This window comes from Protopterus annectens, chromosome 1.part2, assembly GCF_019279795.1.
Source record: "Protopterus annectens isolate FY-2018-M chromosome 1.part2, PAN1.0, whole genome shotgun sequence".
Lineage (NCBI taxonomy): Eukaryota > Metazoa > Chordata > Ceratodontiformes > Protopteridae > Protopterus > Protopterus annectens.
In genome coordinates, this window is record NC_056727.1 from 436,967,904 (window position 1) to 436,988,921 (window position 21,018).

The 21,018-nt window shown below is 37.5% G+C and overlaps 1 protein-coding gene across 3 annotated transcripts in view; it reads left to right on the forward strand.

Moving 5' to 3' along the window:
- Positions 1–21,018, forward strand: part of LOC122789412 (cystatin-2-like) — a 240,861-nt gene that overhangs the window by 102,141 nt on the left and 117,702 nt on the right. For all 3 annotated transcript variants that reach the window (XM_044056857.1, XM_044056847.1, XM_044056866.1), the window contains one exon: positions 1,669–1,819. In XM_044056857.1, the coding sequence (XP_043912792.1) occupies positions 1,693–1,819 (127 nt within the window). In that variant the 5' untranslated portion in view covers positions 1,669–1,692. The remainder of the gene's footprint in view (positions 1–1,668; positions 1,820–21,018) is intronic.

A 21,018-nucleotide genomic window follows, 5' to 3' on the forward strand; every position in this document is an offset into this window, starting at 1 on the left:
TTTAAAACCTAGGTGTTAGGAGTGATAACAGAAAAGCAGAAAACTATAACATTTATAAGATGAAGAAAATGTGAATTTCCTTATGTAGACAGTCTCAAATACTCAAGACTCATTCTGAAGTAGAGTTAAATGGCAGAGTTAAAACTGTTGTGGCTGACAAATTGGCTGCTACATATTATAGCCTACAGATACTTTTGCTACACACACCCTACACTCATATGCACACATAACACATATACACACAAACAACACCACCTACTCCGAGGCCTACCTTTCCTACTGGAATACCTACAAGTCATCATGGGCGTACCTTGCCTTAGCAAGTTCATGCCAAAATGTGATTACTTGCCCAGCTACACTTGTCTAAACCCCTTAAGCTCCTCCCCAGCCTTACCTCATTTCCTCCCAATCATTCCTCCCTCTACTTAACCCTTTCATCTCCCCAGCCCACCTAACTCCCACTACTATCAATGTAACTCATCTTGAAGCTGTCCCTGAACAACTTAGTTTGTTGCCAAACCTCATATACTCTTTATCTGCTACTTAAAAAATGCAAAGACTGAATTTAAACTGTTGTAGAGTAACTGAACTGAATGGTAAGGTTTGGAACATCAGCCAAAGCAACAAGGCCTTCCTTGAATGACATGAGATCATTTATTTATGACCACGTGTAGATGCAGTACCATTAATACCAAACACCATGATATAAATACTATTTTTTTTTTACTATATTTGTTTTTTGGGAAGGTCATGGTGACATTTTAGAGGGGAGAGTTGAGTAGCAAGCTCCATGAGCAGATGTACATAGAGCCAATAAATTTAGCTAATTCAGGATGGTGAAAATATGAAGTATATTTGCTATGACCTCTTATTCCATAGGTTCATAGATCAGTACTAGGCTAACTAACCTCGTGAGCCATTTTAAGCCTAGCCAATTACCTCATGTGAGAATCAAATCTTGCACCTTGTGTCTGCAAGATAAACACCTTAGCCATTAGGCCATCCTCCCACCATTTCCATTAACACTGTTAATATAACATATATTCTAAACAAAGTTACTACTTCATATACTGAAAGAACAAAACATTTAGCTTAATATCTAGTTAATACAAGAATGATCCCTCGTGTCATATGTTCTAAATGATAAACAGAGTCTCACTGGCCAGCATACAAAGGGCATCTGTACATCTGTGGTAATAAAAGCACCTCTTGCTGCTGTGTGTGGCAGGGTAAGAACTGAACAACATACACCAGCATTAGACAGTCATCGCACTCAGAGCCATGATTTGCATTTACATTTGAATCACAATTTTTCCTTCATTAATGCGATCTGTTAATTAGTTTGCTTTACTTGAATTCAATATAATGCTCCTAGGTCATATCTATATTTTTGTTTTGCCTCTGAAAGTTATCCTGAGGTTTTTCTGCAAACACAGTAACTAAGGATGTACTGTGCATGCTTTGGTAATATCAAACATCATGTCAGATGCATTGTCATCAAAGAAACAATGAAAGACCATCCAAAAGCACCATAGAATGCTTTCTTTGACTACATGCATGTCTTTCTTATTAACCATGGTAACAAACAATAACAAGTTAATTTTGAACTGCGTAAAAAGATTTGTGGTACTTCAGGTTTCTAATGTATTTTCAAATACTCCGAAACAGACACTCTTGAGGAAAAACTAAACTATGGCTGTGACCCATTATATCATCATTGGACTGTGTCTTCTGGCCTTCCGGGATGCCAAAGAACAAGCAGAAAAAGGAGAACAAGAACATGGGAACAAAGGTGGTCAAGAAGAAGAAATTAAAGCAGGTAAGTTGTTTTTTATATATTTTCCATTGATGTTAATGATTTTTGAAATAGCAGAAAAAGGACATCAATATTCTTCATTGACAATGACCTATATATGGTAAGGTTGAATTTGCAGCAGTTTCCACTGGGGGCTTTAGTGTCTAGTTTAAAAAACAGTTCCGCGTACAATATACTGCATTCAGTGGAGGGTCTGTACCTCTTTGTGTGCATTCAGCCCTAAAATGGAATGATGAACCACAGTAATCAGAGGTATAACTTGGATCACAGAAAATCCAGCTACATGTCCCACAAAAAAATACCAAGTGGCCCTGCAAAACAGTAGTGAAACATTTGCCTCATCTTCAGAAAAACATGATTATTATACCAGGTACAGTGACATATCAATTGATAAGGAAGAACCTCTCCAAACTAGTCAGGCGGTGGACAATTGAAAGGTAAATAGTTAATACTTTTAGAAAATGGGAAGCTATGACTAACAATTTTCTGTAAATCTGTGGAACAACTTTGCTTATTATTATTCCTACCAGGAATGACTCATATATATTATGGAAGTCACTGACACATAATACAAGAATGAATAAGATAGCACTATAGACTGTATGTGTTTATACTCTACAGTACAGACAAGCTATGATGCTGAAAATGAACATAAGGTAATGCAGTAACATGCACTACATCGAATAATGGTATTGGTTCTACCCATGTTCTGTTATGAATATAAGCCAATGATAGAATGTAACCAGATACTAGTTTAAAAAAGACTAATGGCACTTGAATGTCGTGATTCATGTTGGACCACTGGTACTGCTACCGTGTTCAGCAGAACAGCCATGCATGACATATTTTTTGTATGTGCCACAGTCCTTTTCTTGGGAGGATCTTTATGGGAATGTTCTAAGAACTGATTATCATAAATAGTGAAGAAGAGGGGAAGTCTGTAAGATTTTAATAGTTAGTGATCAATCTGATTACATGCATTTATAGAATAAGAGAGTAAACTGTGCCAAAATAAAAGTGCTGCATACCAGTGTTGCTAAATTAGACACTGTTGTAGTTTCATATAAAGGTCTTTGCGAACCAGCCCAGACTTATGGGACACCTGTATGGAAGCAACCGAACCATGAAAAGATTTATAACTAAACTAGACCACCAGAATGCTGTCAATCAGGGGTGGGGTGGGCTACCTTTCAACGTACAGACTTTCACAGAATATCCAGATTTTTGCCTCATATTGTTGGTCCATTTTTCATCAAACTGTGGTTTTCTGGCAAATTAGTGGCAAATCATACAGACTGAAGTTAAAAAATAATTACAGACATTTGACTATCAGACTTCATACCATTCAGAAAATTCATGCTAATGTAAAAACCTGTTATTCTATCAACTTTTGTAAGAGTAATATTTAAAATTTCTCCCTAGTTTTGGGCTTTTGTCCCACTTTTATTTATGGCTTTGTCCACATTTCTTGCTGTAAGAGGTATGGGTGGGCATCTGTCAGTCTGTTTATAAAGATGAGAGTTCTGGATCTTTTTCTGGCTTTTCCTGGTTAGGGATCACCACAGTGGATCACCTGTCCACTCATGATTGACAGTGGAGTTTTATGGTGTCAAGTTGCCAGTCTGGCACTCAACCTTCCACAGAAGGCACACACACACCACACACACACACACACACACACACACACACACACACACACATACACACACACACCTAGGGCCAATTGAGAGTGTCCAATCCACCTACAGCATGTCTTTAGAATGTGGGAGGAAACCAAAGCACCCAGAGGAAACTCACGCGACCACAGGGAGGACATGCAGACTCCACACAGAAGGCACCCTAGCCAAGAATCAAATTGGAGAACCTCTTGCTGCAATGCTAACTGCTGCACCACTGTGGCCACCCATAAAAATGAGAGTTCTGGATACAGTTCTTAAAATGAAAATAAATAAGGCCTTGTGGCACACTTGCATTCACTCCAAAATTCTAAAACTGGATTGACGTAGAATAATTAACACCACTTATCAGTTTGGTGAGTGATTATGGGAAGGAGAGGCAATGAGGTACCTGCACTCAAGATTGGACCAAAAAAAATGTTTGCTTTAAAGTACAACACAAGACAGAGACAAAATAGAAAATGTGTTTGTTTAACATCAGTATTGATACTGACATCACAAAGTCAAAAAGACCTTCTACAGTTATTATCAGATACCCTAAACTATGATGCATAATCTGAAAAAGAGAGTTTAGGGATCTCTGGTATCCATAGGAACATGCATCAGCAGTAAAAATGGAACAAAGAAGCAAACAAATAAACAAATAAATAAATGAAATTAAAAGTTCATTCTTCCTTTCTACAGCCTAATGGTGAAACCATATCTGGTGTACTGTAAACCTCTCTATGAAATTTTCCCTTCCTGCATGGATACTGACCGAGCAGAGATTGTTTAAGAGAGGGCAACTAAGTGGTATCAAGTCATACCAGAATTGACAGATATCTTTAAGAACCTTTAACGCACTAAGAAATATCAAGATGGCAACACTTATAAGAACAAAATATGTACAAAAGTCAGAAATAATCATTTGTAAAAGTGGGCAAGAAGAGCAGATATGAATTACTTTTTTATAAGGACAGTGATACTACTACACTGAAAATGTTTGTAAAGAAATTGTGAGAATGAGAACAGGGGTAAGACTTAAAAAAGTAATGGATCGACATGAAGCAATTCTGGAATGAAGCATGACAAAGCAGTATATTCTTTAGCAATGATCCCTGTGCTCTGGAACAGGCTTCTCATCCATTTGAAGGAGAGGCATCCCTAAACCCTCTTTAAGCATAACCTTGACCAGCAGATGGGAAATCAGAAATTTATCTTTGGTCTGGTCCCCATAGCTCTGACAGACAGAGGCAGACAGCAACACCCAAAGTAACATACCATCCCCACACACAAGCTCTAGAAATTTCCTAACATACCATCCCCACACACAACCTCTAGAAATTTCCTAACTAACATACCCCCTCCTAATAAATGCCCATGATACATGCAGACAGAATTGGGTTGGGTTGCACAGCTAGGCTTTTAAAGGCCTGGTGGTCATTAAACTAGTATATACGTATGAATCTGTGAATAACTAAGGAAATAAATAGTCAAGGCAGCGAGGAAACAGTTGGCCCTTTGCCTGCCAGCAAAGACTGGGCTTTTTGCATTTCTGTTTCTGCTCTTTAGATGGAGTTACCATATTCATAAACATAATGTACACTTACAAACAGTGCAGTGCACTTCTTATTACATGGGTATGTCAGAAGTGTGATTGTAACCATGGATCACGCTATTGACATGAAGCCATGTTATTTATGAACCGTACATTGACGCACATAGTGCACATTAATTTCCAGTGTGTATTAGTGTCAGATCCTGTGGCTTGTACTAAATGTTTTCACTAAGTAGTCAGAACACAAGGCCCTGACTGCGTTGAATTACACTGTCACAATAAACATAAAAATAAGCTTGCCTAGGTTATTAAGCATTTCTTTTATAATGTTTAGAGAAGAACAATGAAGGAAGACCAAGGAAATTATACCATTTTTGTTGTACTGCATTACTTAGCACAGGCTTGTTTAAATAAATGTTTAGCATTTTCTGACAGCTTAAGTTGCGCAATGTTTGTTTATAAATTAATATCTGCTGCCTATAAACCTAACAACTGTTCTGAAAAAAAAACTAAAATAAGTAAATTGTTTGCTTGTGACATACCCCTTCAATGATCTAGCTCCACATATAACAAATATGAACTGGAGCCCTGCCAGAGATACCCTAATGGAACCCAGACTACACCACTGCCTGGTACAATTACAGTGCAATTGCAGAGCTGTGTCTAATTATCCCTAGTCAGCTAACCCGGCACCAGTACAGACAACTGCAGCTAAACACATCAAGCCACAAGATAGGGTTGCCATATATTCACTGGTGAAAGATCAAAGTCAAGTCAAAATAAACTTTATTGTCATCTAGAATACCCCAAAAGATAACTAGTCAGGATACACCACGAGACACCTTCTTCAACGAAAAATCTTTATTCCAGTAAAGCGCTTACGCTTGCTGCTGGCAAGCTTCTTCAGATCAGTATCCATATTTTTTTTCAGATATTTATATACCAAAGCGGTATTTGCTAATCACATCATTAAACAATTCATTATTCAATTAAAACATGTCACTAATTCAATAATTCATTGCTCAATCAAACAGCTAAACCATCTTGGTTTGCTGTAGTGATTAGATGAATACATCTCTTTCATGTCTCTGCACAATTTAATAAATAAATAAATCGCTACATTTTTATATTGTTAAAAACCCTAGCACATTCCTAGTGTTAAGATGTTAAAAATGTCTATCGCCATATAACTAAGTGGTCACAATGCTTCAAAATCAGTGAATTCACACATTTCTGTTGACTGAAAGTCCTTGCACTTTTCTTGCATAAATACAAAGCAAAGCAAAACGAAACTATCACCAAGGATATCTCGTTTAAATACTGGTTGATTCATCAGCATAAGTCTTAATGTGATTCAAAAACAATTCCAAACGCATACAAATCAAATCATTCAAGTGAATTCAAATAAGACAACATAAAATAAATTTAAATTTAAAATAAATAAATTTAGAATGAATGAATTTTCATGGCCATGTGGCGTATGATGCAATGTAACATTAAATAAATTAAAACTCCACTAGTGCTTCTATTACTGCTAACAGCAATGTCACGTGGCCTTCTTATAATCAAAAATGTATACCCACTGATGTGTATATATAACAAGTGTATGCAAAAAAATGTATATAGAAAAAATATGATGTATATGTATATATGATGAAATAGAATATTCATTGAGTTCATATTTTAAAATATCTATCCTATATACAAGCTCATGTAATACATATATTATATATATATTACTGTCGTTGTCCTTTTCTACATCTTAGAATGACAATAACACTTCATTATGATTCTATTGAAAATGCTGTTGTAAATTAAAAATATAAAAAATATATAAAAAATATGAAACCTCAAATGTATCAAAACTTGTATGTATTTACTAACCTATCTGATAATCAGCGCTAATAAGCGGTTCGTATAGTATGGGATATTAGATTCTCTGACCTCGGCTATTCCCTATAAATATACTAGATGTCAGTTTATTTGACGGCAAAGGTCTAGCTAACTAACATCTAAACGAAAATTAGTATCTCTAAGTGAAACGGCCTAGTTTATCTAAAATCATTAGACCTCGCTTTCATCTGTGTATGAAGTGCAGTATGCTGTGTGATAGTAGATGAATAACAGTTTGATAGACGCATCTCAAATAAATGTGTATATTACAAACACTCATCTACCTGAGAGATTCTTATAATATATTTATTTCAAGAACTCCCAAGCATGACGCACATAGTGCACATTAATTTCCAGTGTGTATTAGTGTCAGATCCTGTGGCTTGTACTAAATGTTTTCACTAAGTAGTCAGAACACAAGGCCCTGACTGCGTTGAATTACACTGTCACAATAAACATAAAAATAAGCTTGCCTAGGTTATTAAGCATTTCTTTTATAATGTTTAGAGAAGAACAATGAAGGAAGACCAAGGAAATTATACCATTTTTGTTGTACTGCATTACTTAGCACAGGCTTGTTTAAATAAATGTTCAGCATTTTCTGACAGCTTAAGTTGCGCAATGTTTGTTTATAAATTAATATCTGCTGCCTATAAACCTAACAACTGTTCTGAAAAAAAAACTAAAATAAGTAAATTGTTTGCTTGTGACATACCCCTTCAATGATCTAGCTCCACATATAACAAATATGAACTGGAGCCCTGCCAGAGATACCCTAATGGAACCCAGACTACACCACTGCCTGGTACAATTACAGTGCAATTGCAGAGCTGTGTCTAATTATCCCTAGTCAGCTAACCCGGCACCAGTACAGACAACTGCAGCTAAACACATCAAGCCACAAGATAGGGTTGCCATATATTCACTGGTGAAAGATCAAAGTCAAGTCAAAATAAACTTTATTGTCATCTAGAATATACAACTTCTGCATTACTGAACAAAATTGTGTTACTTCGTCTCAAGGTGGAGGTATTTTCACATATAGACAATCTACAGTGCAACAGCTACTATTGACATGATATTGATTTGCACATTCAGGAGACTTTTTCCACGGTAGTCATTATTGCACAATTGCTTTAGTGCACAAAAATATGAATTTAAGAATCTCAGTGGTGTTACTGCACATAAATATTATTGCACTAAAAATATAAGGTATTGCCATTGGAATTTTCAGCAGCCTTTTTCACAGTTCAGAGTTCAACTTGGTATGGAGTTAGTGTGAGTTTAGTAGTCTAATGGCCTGTGGGAAGAAACTCTTATTAAATCTGGCTGTTTTGCATCTCATACTGCGGTAGTGTTTACCAGAAGATAAATACGTGAACAGTCCATCAGCAAGGCAGGTAGTGTCTCTGGTTATCTTGTTGGCCCTACTCAGACACAGTGACAGGTATATTTCTTGGTTGGTTGGGAGCTTGGTCACAATGATTTTCTCTGTTACCTTAACCACTTTCTGGAGGGCCTTTTAGTCTGAGGTGGAGCAGTTACCATACCAAGCTCCAATACTGTTGGTTAGTATACTGTTTATGGTGCCTCTGTAAAAGGTAGTGAGGATTGGACTGGGGAGGTTTGCCTTCCTCATTTTCATAGGAAATTAAGGCATTGCTGTGCTCTTTTACAATGACAGTAGTATTAATGCTCCATGTTAGGTCATCTGTGACAGTAGTATTAATGCTCTATGTTAGGTCATCTGTGACAGTAGTATTAATGCTCCATGTTAGGTCATCTGTGATATGCACCCCTAGGAATTCTATGCTTTCCACTCTCTCCACTGTTTCATTATAGATTGTTAGTGGAGAGAGTGATTTATGCCTTCTTCTGAAATCAACAATAATCTCTTTGGTCTTGTTCACATTTAGTGCAAGGTTGTTGTTATCGCACCAGATGATGAGTTGACTAACTTCCTCCCTGTAGGATGATTTGTCATTGTTTGCTAATGATTCTATAAACACTGAGCTTTCCATACAAAGCTTTATCACCATGGGGAATGACTGTTAATATATGCAAAAAATTATCACAACATGCACACCTAAACCACAGTGTCAAACCTGCTGGGGTGAGGGACCATTCTTTTAACAGCACAGATTCACAACGTTATGCACTGCAACTCTTGTCCATTGTACAGTGCTACAATATACAGTCCTCTGCTGTTATGGGCAGCAGTGATTCTTAAGCATTTCCACCTTATTGCTAGTGACAGAAATGAACACATCATTACCATATATTGTAATAAGGGAAAGTGTCTGAGGATGTATTTCTATTGGCAGGAGGATAACAGAGTCACAGCTGGGGATTATGAGAGTGTGTGGTTGTGGCAGCAAGTATGAGTGCACCACAGGGGACCACTTTAGTGGTGGTAGTTTTCTGCGGTTCCCTATTAGATGAACGAATGCTTAAAATGTCGAGTAGAACATACTCAGCAGCTTTTAAGCAAACGTTAATCTAAGCGAAACCGAAGAATGTCGAAATAAGGAGTTTTGAAAAGTTATAGTTGGCCAGCCATCAGGAAGCCAACGGCTGATGTCAGAACGTTCACCTTGTCAAGCTGTTCTTACTGTCCTCCACTGTGGTGCAGTCTCGTCATTCACCCTTTGTAATGTTATGACAGTCCTCCACTGTGATGCGATCTCAGAGTTGGTATGTTTAAGTAGGGGGCATGTGGGGGGCATGGCCCCCCACTTTATTTTGTTTGTTGATTTGTTTTTTGTTTTTTTTTTTTTGTTTGTTTTTGCTTTTTTGGGGGAGGTTTTAATGGTGTACAGTACATTTTAGCTGTCAGCCATTGGCTTCCTGATGGCTGGCCAACTATAAGTTTTTGAAACTCTTTGTTTTGAAGTTATGGGGTTTCACTTAGATGAACTTTCCCTTAAAAGCTGTTGAGCATTTCGTACTCGACATTTTAAGCATTCATTCATCTAATATAGACCCGTTTGCCACCAGTGTGTTCAGCTTTATATTTTTAGTAGATTGCACTGATATTGGTGTTCAGCACATCAGCATGAGAATGGACAAGTATGTGTACACTGAAACACAGCCTGGTCCTATGAGTTATGTTTATTTGCCTGCCACTGCACAGTTGTTTGCTGGTAGTGCAATTTGTATAGCTGCTCCATGCATGCAGTTACTACAGTTATACAAACAGACAAGACCTTGTACAGGGGCTTATGCAATTGTATAGGTCTGATTATGAATCAGCAGGGTTTGAGTATGCATTGCAGATTCTACATCGGGTCTATATCAGAACACCGAAAGTTCATACTTTAGAATGTTCTTACATCAACCCCTATTCAGCGAACGCTGAAAATAGCGAAATGACAGATAACCATATTTTTTCCTAGGGAAAGAATTTGGTTGTCTGTTTCTGTCGCTTCGCTATTTTCAGCGCTGTGGTGGAAAGTTATGGGTCGGGTTCAGGTAAGTGTGCAACTGGGCGTGGGTTAGGTGAGTTAGGGTTAGGGCGCGAGGGAGGTATTGTGGAATTGTGTGTACGAGAGGGTTAGGGCGGGTTAGGTGAGTTAGGGTTAGGGCGCGGGTGAGGTGAGTGTGCGATAGTGACGGACCTTAGGGTTAGGATTTGGGTTAAGGTAAGTGGATAGTTAGTGGTGTTTGTACAGTTTAGTGTAGGGTTAGCTGTAAGATTTTGGGTGTATGTGTATGGATTGCTGTTTGTTTGGTGTGCTTGTGTTGTGTGTATATGTTTTGGAACAGCAAATTTTTTTCCTAGGTAAAAATTTGCTGTTCTGAATGTTCGATGTTGCCAGCATTCGCTGATTAGGGGTCGATGTAAGAACATTCGAAATTGTGAACTTTCGGTGTTCTGATTTAGACCCTCTACATCAGCATGTTTGCACACAATGTTTATGAATTACGTTCAGCATCGTTTTCTACTAAGCATGCTTAGATATACTAAATGTATTCATTTTCTTGCTGAAGTAATACATTACACTTTGCATTTAGTTCTTTATACTCCTGTAAATAGTTCAGCTATTTTTGCAGACAGAACTACCATTTACAGTTTTCTATTAACTAAGGCAAGGAAATGCGACTTTTTATTTTGGCATATGACTGTGTGATAAACGAAACTGAATATTAAGTAATGCTGTTCATGCTGATGAAAAGATTTGATATACTAGCATTAATCTCTTTTATCACATGATTCTGTGATTCATGGTTGATACTAATCCCAAAATGGCCTTTATTGCCAAAATAATAAAGCTTGGTAATTTGTTTATATGTCAACATTTTTTATTAAGCTCAGTTGTATTTAAACCATTCATCAGAATGAAAGCCTTTTAATTTCACTATGAAGACCCTGAATTAGTGAAGCTAGTCTTTGTTTTTTTACCTGCTGACCTCTTTTGTTAAGTCACGTAAACCTTTTTTCTAGTTTGAAAAACTGATTGAAAACACTTTACATTTATATGTGTATGTGAATGTGTCTGTTTGTGTGTGCTTGTTTATACATATACAAATGTAGTTTACTGTCCCCCAATCCAAGACTACTGCAACTGGAATACCTATTTCTTTTAAGATATTATGACCTCATTTTTCATTATACTATGTAAAGTGGTTAAACAAACACAAAACCCTGTAAATCAGGCTTTTTTGTAAAGGCAAGGTTTGGCAGGTCAGCTTTGACAAAACAAAGATTGTGGAAATTTGTTTAAGAAACCCATTTAAGGCCATGTTTAGTTAAATGTAGATATTATACTACATTACAGCTTTTTTCTATCATATGGGAAAGCAAATTTTGCTAAGGTAAAGTATGAAAAATATATACTGTATGTGTAACGTCCTTTTGATCACTTCAAGAATATCATTTTATCACTGTAACTTGAGTGTATTTTTATGCATGAGGAAACAGAGTTTGTGACAAACTCAAGAGAAAATGATCTGCTTATTAAATACCTGAGACATGACTTCCTCTAATTTGGAATTCTAAGTGTAAATGTTGAAACAAAAGATCAGTCAGCATAACAAGAATGTCAACTGAGAAGTACAAATTCAAGACCCCAAGTTGTAATAAGGAAGTGCAATGATGAACTGTCACAAATCGGAGCGCTCCCTGGATGAATGTAGTGATTCTATGTCGAATGCAGATATTAATCATTTACCAAACTGGTTTGCATATGGGAAGGGTATATGATCTGCACTGCATGCCAGTGTACTTTAGATGCTCACAACTCTGTCTTTTCACTGGCTTATGTTTTGTATAATTCACACAGACCAAAACTACTGGTAGTCACAGTGGTGCAGGCCCAACCATCTGAAGCTACTATACTTTCCCATTCCCGTTCCAAGCTATTCATGTGTTAAGGTCATGATAACGCAACAACAAAAAAAAGAATGAATTAACACCTAAGCAATTTCTGCCATATTGTGAAGGTTACAGGTGAAGATGGCCAACTAGTTACATACAGCATGGACTATTTACACTCAACATAGACTAGTTGCCTTCTCCTTGGCATTTTGCCAATGCCACCCTTGGTAACTTATATTACTTTTAACAACAATAGAGATCTTGAGAAACAGTGAAAAAAAAGAAACTATGAAGACCAACATCATGCTCAGAGTGTACAAAATGCAAGATTATCAGAAGTAAAATACACACCATTTTGTTAAAAAGTGGTAAAATAATTGAAGCTTTAGACATTAGATTATTTAGAGTATCACATCTAAGTTACGATATGCCATATATCTGGCAATTGGTGCAGAAGAATAAGGTTGTGAGGTGTAGTTCAGTGATACAGTGTTTGATTTTCGTATCCCTCATCTGACTACTGTGTGACCTTGAGCAAGCCACTTATCCAGGCATTGCTCCTGAGTTGCTGCTGAAAATGGATTGTGTGCCCATTGGGCCTACTTGGTTACCAAATGGGTATCATTATATAGGAATCTATGAGAGGAGGAAGGAATTTCAGTTGGGGGTGCATGAGATGCATGGAAAACATTTTGATGATATGCTTAATGGGAGTATCTCATGCACTATGGACACTAATTATTTTGATTAGTCTCTCAGGCTGTATCTCCTTATGCCAAGACTCAAGGGACAAAGCTACAGCTCTTGGATGGTTTTCTTTTTATCTTTCGTAAAAAAAGAGATTTTGGAAAATATCTCACCAATGTGAAAGGCAAAACTTGACAGACAAACTGTGGATTACTTTCATCATGACTTTTAGACTGCTGTGGTAGCTGCCTGATGGCAAACATTACTATTTAAAAGGCTGTGTAAGGGTTTGCAAACTGAAACAACTATTCTGTATCCTATGAAAATGCATTTACATTTGGACATTGGAGTGACGATTTGCAACTGGCTGATATGGTGACAAGGACTAAGTTACAACAGTGATGAATACTTCTGAACAAATATGACAGATGAAGTGACTGTTGATCAAATGCTGCAAGTACTAGAGATTCACTAAATCATCCAAGAAATGCATACAGTAACCATTCCAGAGGTAATATCAGCATGCTATCATGCTAATACCTTGGGTCCCAGTTGGCAAAAGCTAAATCATCTCCAAGGGACATTTTGTATATATACATATATATGTATATATATATATATATATAAATATGTGCGTGTGTGTTTCTGTGTGTGCTTTCACATACATGCGTGTGTATTGGGGGAGTTATTGCTATTTCTCAGGTAGCAGTGACTTGTGGGTATATACAAATATCTGTGATAATACTGGGGCTATCCTGCTGTTTTTCCTATGAACTGGTGGGTGACTTAGTAATATCATCATTACCATGAATCCATGCTAAATAATATGTGTCCAGTAGTCACCCTTAACACAATAGTTGTACTTCTCTGAGATTTATTTGCTAAGTGTTTAGCCTTCTTCCTACAGGGATGCCTTTATGCTATGACACTAAATGTGGGCACATTTCTCTGTTCCTCTTCTTCTTCCTCCTGTGTGTGCTATGTCTTCTTTATAATTTCATTTGTGGTTTCATAATATTTGCTTATACTAGCACTGACCTCTTTTTCTTTGGGTTATGCTTACAGGACTTTGTCAATCCATGTAGATCTTCCTAGATGTTTAGGTTGGTATTATTATCTACACTTACTGTAGAACAGAGTATGTGATGTAACTTTAAAAAGCATTTCCAAGTGTAGGCATGTGCATATAAATGCATGTGCAGGCAGCAGTGCCATTTTGAGAGAACAGCTACAGTGTGTGCATATATGAGTTTGCTAGTCAGTCTGTTTATAAGTTTCTTTAAGTTACTAAGCCTCAATCCAGATGTGTTTGCATATAATAAAGGTGTTTGAACCCACAACTGTTCATCTGTTTTGTCCTGACCAGACGAGCAACATGGTGTCAGAATCAGGATTGAGAAAACAACTTCTTCAAGCCACAAGGTGCAGAGTTGGTGGTGAAGGCATATTCAGCAGGCTGGGTGATTACAGTGCTCAAACAACTAAAAAGGCCAGAAGCAAACTACAGGTAACCAAAACTTGGCACAAATTATTTATTTTGTAAAGAAAATGATACGGACCATTCATAATGTACAAATCACATTATTAATCAAATGAATAGCAGACATATTATTAATCCAACGAAAGGCACAAAATGCATTGGTGATTAAATTAAATGTTCAAAGCCACACTATTTGATAACATTATCAGAAAAGCTCATAAGGGGTTCAGAGTTGCATCAGATGTTCATACGAGCATGTTTAAAGTAAAATGAGCACAAAAAAAGCATAATGAGCATGAAATGAGGTCAAATAGGTATAATAAGGACAATAAAAGGGCAACACATAGAAAAGCAAGGTGACTGCATGTTTTTTTTTTAGTAAACAACCGTGTTTTGGCATGAGCTACTATTCTGCATTGAATGAAGCTATTCAAAGCATAACTAGAGCTGTTTGAAGTATCTCAGAGTGTACAAAGTATTTGAAGTGTGGGCTTTATTGCACTGCATTTATTCTGAAGAGTTTACTGTGTTCAAAGTGCAATTATTTCGTAAAGAGCAGTCAGAGTACAGCCATTTAGAAAAGTTTCTTGTGGTGTGTACATTCATTCACAGAGTGCTGCTATTTCAGAGTGTTTCTTACACTGAGTTATTTTGCGAAGTACAGCCATTTTGAAAAGTTTACTGTGTGCTGTATACAGTTCATTCGCAAGTGCAGTCATTTCGAAGTGTTTCTTACTCTGAGCTTCTTGTGCTGTATACAGTTCATTTGCAAGTGCAATCATTTTGAAGTGTTTCTTACACTGATAAAGGGTAGTTTCACAAAGTACAGTGATTTCAAGAGTGTTCTTGTGCTATGGAGACTTATTTTGCAAAGTGCAGTTGTTTCAAAGATTTGCTGTGCTATTGGCCATAGTTACAAAAGTTGGCATAAATTTTTGGCATAATTATATGTGTGTATGTTCGTACATAATTTCAAGAGCCTTCACTAGTGTGTGTTGATAAGGCAGAGGCATTTCACAGAGACCCAGTACACTTGTATTTGACCACAATATTGCAGAGAATTGGAGAGTATCTGAGCAGGAATATGACATATTTATACAAGCAGCTTTTTCTGACAAAGATGCACATATAAAGGCATTCATTTTGCTTAATCTAGCGGGATCTGAGGCCATTGAAAGAGAGGGTTCATTTGTGTATGCACCAACAGTGTATGCAGGAGAGGGGGAACTGCCATATTGTTGTGTCAGCTGAATCAAGAGAGGACCCTGAGTGCTTGAAACGTAAATTTGGAGAAATGTGCAACCCCCCAAACAAATATTATATTAGAGAGGCACTTATTTTATACAAGAGACCAAAATCCAGGAAAAACTTTTGCAGCTTATATTACTGACCTGAGAAATAAAGCTAAAACATGCAGATTTGGTGATTTGAAAGATGAGTTAATAAAGGACAGGTTTGTGTGTGGTGTTAAAAGTGCTGCAGTGAGAAAGATGTTGCTTTTTGACAGTGATTTAACATTTAGCAAGGCAATAGAGATTTGTCAAATCCATGAGCTTAAAGAAAGGCACACAAGTATGCTTGCAAATGATAAAGGCATGGTTTCAGTGACCTCTAGAGCAAACATAGACAGCATGCAGCACGTGGCTAGCAGAAACAGGCCTAAGCAAATGGCAGCTGCAGCCCCTGCAGGTTTCAGAGGAAGATCCCATAACTTTCCAGCAAGTTCCAAGACCAGCTCAGAAAAAAGGACATGCTCAGTACAGTACAAGGGTGAGTCAGCAAAACCCAAGTCAAGTTTTGTTGTAACTGTCGTAATTGTGGAGCCAACCATGAGTCTAAAAGAGAGACAAGCTTAGCATTTGGTCAGCAATGCCACAGGTGTAAAAAATGGAACCACTTTTAAAAGTTTTGCAAATCAAGCAAGCCTCATTCAGTTATAAAGAAAGGTCACTCAAAAAGCAAGTTGTTCATGTAGGAAGCTGTGACCCTACTTTCACTGTGGATGGTATGTCAGTGGTTGGTGAAAAGGTTAATGCAGTAGATTTACTGGCAAAAAAAATGAAGTGTTCTGTACTGTCCTGATTAGTAATAAACCCATGGCAATCAAAGTAGACACTGGTTCAAAGTGTAACGTTATGTCAGCAGAAACATTTGCTAAAGTGAGAGCTGGTGAGCAACTTAATTTGGCTAATTTATGTGAAGCTTGGTGCTTATGGAGGTGAAGAGATTCAAACCAAAGTCTCAGTAATGCTTTCATGCTATTCAGCTGGGAACAGTTACAGCTTGCAGTTCTATGTAGTCCAAAGACCTGTGCATTCATTATTAGGGCTCAGAGACAGTTTGAGAATGAAACTGCTTTCTTTCACTAAAGAAATCCATCATGTAAGCATATGTTCTAGTTCCAGCTTCACCGATGCTATTTTCTTAGAGTATTCTAATGTTTTTGACAACAAGTTGGGCAAACTTCCAGTTGTGTATTCCATGAAAATAGATCTGGAGGTTAGACCAGCAGGGAGAGTTCTGATAGCTATGCAGGACAAGGTCAAGGTCCAGTTGGATAAGGTGTGATTTGTCCAATCACAGAACCAACTGAGTTGGTGTCTTCCATGGTAGCTGCTCATAAGTAGAGCTTGGATGAAATCAGAATATGTATTGACTCAAGAGACTTGAACAACGTATTACTGAGACCTCATCATCCTATGTGTATAGTCCAGGAAGTTGCTACCCTGATGCCAAATGCCACTGTTTTTTCTCTCTTTGATGCAAAGAGTTGATTTTGGCAAGTGATGCTTGATCGCAAATCTTCAATACTGACTACATTCAGTACTCCGTTTGCTAGATACAGATTCCTCAGGATGCTTTTTGGTATAAATTCTGTAAGTGAAGTCCTTCAGCATGCAATGCAGCAAATATTTTCGGGTTATCCATGTGCCATAATTGTGGATGATTTATTGGTTGGAGGCAATGGAGAAGCAGCGCATGACAAAAACCTCCGGAAAGTTCTGGACAGAGCTTGTGAAGTGAACTTAAAGCTCAATCCACTAAAGTGCAAGTTCAGACTACCAGAAGTCACATATGTAGGTAATTTATTTACTAGTAATGGCTTACAACCTGACCCATCCAAACAAGTAGCCATTCTTGAGATGCCAGTTCCAGATAATGTCCAAGCCCTACAGTGTTTCCTTGGTATAGTTAACTATTTGGGCAAGTTTATACCTGACATCAGTGACTTATCAGCACCTTTAAGAGAGCTGACTGGCAAAAATGTTGCCCGGTCATGGCTGGAACAGCACCAGAGAGCATTTGATAACCTCAAACAGAAAATTGCCACCCCACCTACATTGTGATACTATGATGTCCATAAACTAATAATTCTTTTCTTTGATGCTTCAAAGTTTGGTCTTGGTGCAGTTATTCTTCAGGAGGGCAGACCTGTTGCCTATGCATCTAGAACTCTTACCCAAACTGAAATGCAGTATACTCAGATTGAAAAGGAACTTTTGGCAATTGTGTTCACATGTTCGAAGTTCCATGATTATATTTATGGCTGATCTATCCAGATCAAGACTGATCATCAACCTCTAGTCACTGTTTTGAAGAAGCCTATGCATACAGCTCCAGCAAGACTGCAAAGAATGATAACCAGATTACAAAAATGCAAATTCAAAATGGTCTCCACAAAAAGCAGACTTCTTTATCTGGTTCATACCTTATCCAGATCGCTCAGAAATACCACGGAAGAGCTCGGTGCAGAGAATTTTGACTTTGATGTCATGGAAGTGCAATATTTTTCTACCATGAGACTAGCTGAGCTGAGAGATCATACAATGACTGATCTGGTTTTGCAAATGCTCAATCACTTCATTAATGTTGGATGGCTGTCTAAGCAATCTTGTGTACTGCCAGAACTACAACTTTATTTTCCTTAGTGAGATGAAATGCCAATGGAAGATGGTATCATTTTCAAAGGTCATAAAGTTGTTGTTCCTAATTCCTTACAACATGAGTATATTCAGATTTTACATCATGGCCACTCAGGTTCTGAATCTACCAAAAGAAGAGCGATAGGACTAGTGTTCTGGCCTTCTCTGTCAAAAGGCATTGATAAAGTGCTTTTATCTTGTTCAGTATGCAATAGTACTAAGTCACATTTGCAAAAAGAGCCACTTCATCTAAGCCAAATTACTGAACTACCTTTGTCAACAGTAACCACTGACATATCTGAGTGGAACAATCAGCATTACTTAGTGCTGGTAGGCTCTTACTCAAACTGTTTTGAAATTGATTTGCTACCTAACCTAACATCTACTACTGTTATTATTAAGTTGAAACATCATTTCTCAGTCCATGGTAGTCCACAAAGAGTTATCTCTGACAACGGTACCCAGTTTACCAGTCAATTATTTCAGACATTTGCAAAAGAGTGGGATTTTATCCATATTACTAGCAGTCTGGAATGCCCACCGTCAAATGGCCTAGCTGAATGTGCAGTACAGAGTGCAAAATAATTGCTTGAGAGGTCAAAGCATGACAATACCGATATCTTTTTCAATCTACTCAGTCTCAGGAATATACCCTGTGACAACCTATTTGGCTTGCCTGCTCAGAGACTTCTATCTAGGCAAACCAGAACAACCTTGCCTATCAGTTCCAGATTGTTGGTGCCTAATGCTAAAAACAACAGAGGAATCAAAGCCCAACTGTATAGAAAGCAATCTTTTCAAGTCCATCTGTGACAAAATTAGCAGATGTTTTTGTCCAGTGGAAAAAAGGAGAGACAGTGAGGATGCAAATGGTGAAAGGCTTTGACTGACTGGATTGGTCAAGTGACAGGTATATGTGCCGAGCCGAGATCCTACTTAGTGGAATCTAAGAGTATAGAATACAGGAAAATGCACAGGCATCTTCTTCCTGTGTCAGAATCGATATCACAACATCATACCTGTGATACAGACTCTAGATCTCAGAGCAATCCATACAATGTTCCTGTTGAAGAGCATGTCTCAATGCCTACTCACGTTCCTGATGATGTCCCTGACGTCCCCAAAGCTGAACATTCAGTAAAGATAGTCCCTGTTACTAGACCTAATTCTAATTTTTATGTCACATGCTCTGGTCATATTTCTAGACCCAGTGTGAAATACACAGCAACCTGGACATGATTGTTTTATGTGTATTTAGTTTGGTATAATTCCATGTAAAAAGATCATTTCTGTACAATTGCATGTTCATCAATGTTGTCATTAATGCATGAGCTATTTCTCAAAGAGGGAGGATATAGAACCGAGCATGTGTTGTAACTTTAAGAAGCATTTCCAAGTGTAGGCATGTGCATATAAATAGTGAGCGCATGCAGGCAGCAGTGCCATTTTGAGAGAACAGCCAGAGTGTGAGCATGTATGAGTGTGCTAGTCAGTCTGTTTATAAGTTGGTTTAAGCTACTAAGCCTCAATCCAGATGTGTTTGTATATAATAATGCTGTTTGAACCAAACCCAAAACTGTTCATCTCTTTTGTCCTGACCAGACAAGCGACACTTACCATTATGATTTCTGAAAATGTGGTAGAGGGTTGTATACTGTTTTTCAGTATTCTATTACTGAAACATTGATCCTTTATGGGAATCATAGATGCAGTGTTATATGGTAGTAAAAGATCTGTCATTGTCCTTTGATGCCTGATAAGTTTTTCATTGTCACACAGACATGGAGTTTCCTGTCCAAACACCAACCATAGCTGGCAATTTAATTTCACCCATGAATGCTTGTACTATGACAACCAATGACTGCATCAGAATACTGGTGTCCTGTAGTCCAAGCATCCTTTAATGCTGGCTAAACATACTTCAGCATTTTTAGAAAAGGAAAACTATTAACATCTTTTGATCTAGGATTCAGTAAAACATAACTCATTATATTATTGAGATTCTATGTTATTTTGATATTTTACTGTCTTAACGCATCTCCTTGTAACAGCTTAATAGTTACATTTTATTAAACTCGCTGTTCACTCTCCTATATAGCAATAATGGGATCTGCATTCTTGTTCTGCCTTCATGTATTGTATTATTAAACTAGCCTGCTTGGTTAAGAAATTTTGGCCACTTTATAAATAATTACTGACACTGGATTTCTGTCAAAGCAACAATGAGGAGACTGACCATTTCTGTCTTCTATCATTCAATTTGTTTGGATGTTCTTGCTAATCTTAGTTTAATTCTGGAACTTATTTTAGCTCATTTTGTTACTGCCTCCTTTCAATTTGGTTTAGATTTGTATACTTTTTAATTATTTATTCCTCCCTTTTATTGTTTTACAGGTTTTATCTCATTGTAATTTACTATTCAAGGGTCTTTCCCCTGGCACTTCTCGCATTTGCCCCCCTGTAGCCTTGACATTTTATATCCATGCCATAGCTATCATACTTTGAATAAACACAGGCATGAGTGCTGCAGGCAGATTGTTACTTTGATTAATATCTCTATTGACCTGTCAGTCACTCTGATAAAAAATTGTTACCCAAAGATAAGTGTACTGCTTTTAATTTGGGATTATACAGTGTACCAAGAGAGCTGACAATTTCTGCTGGCTGAGGTATCAAGGACCTAGGCATC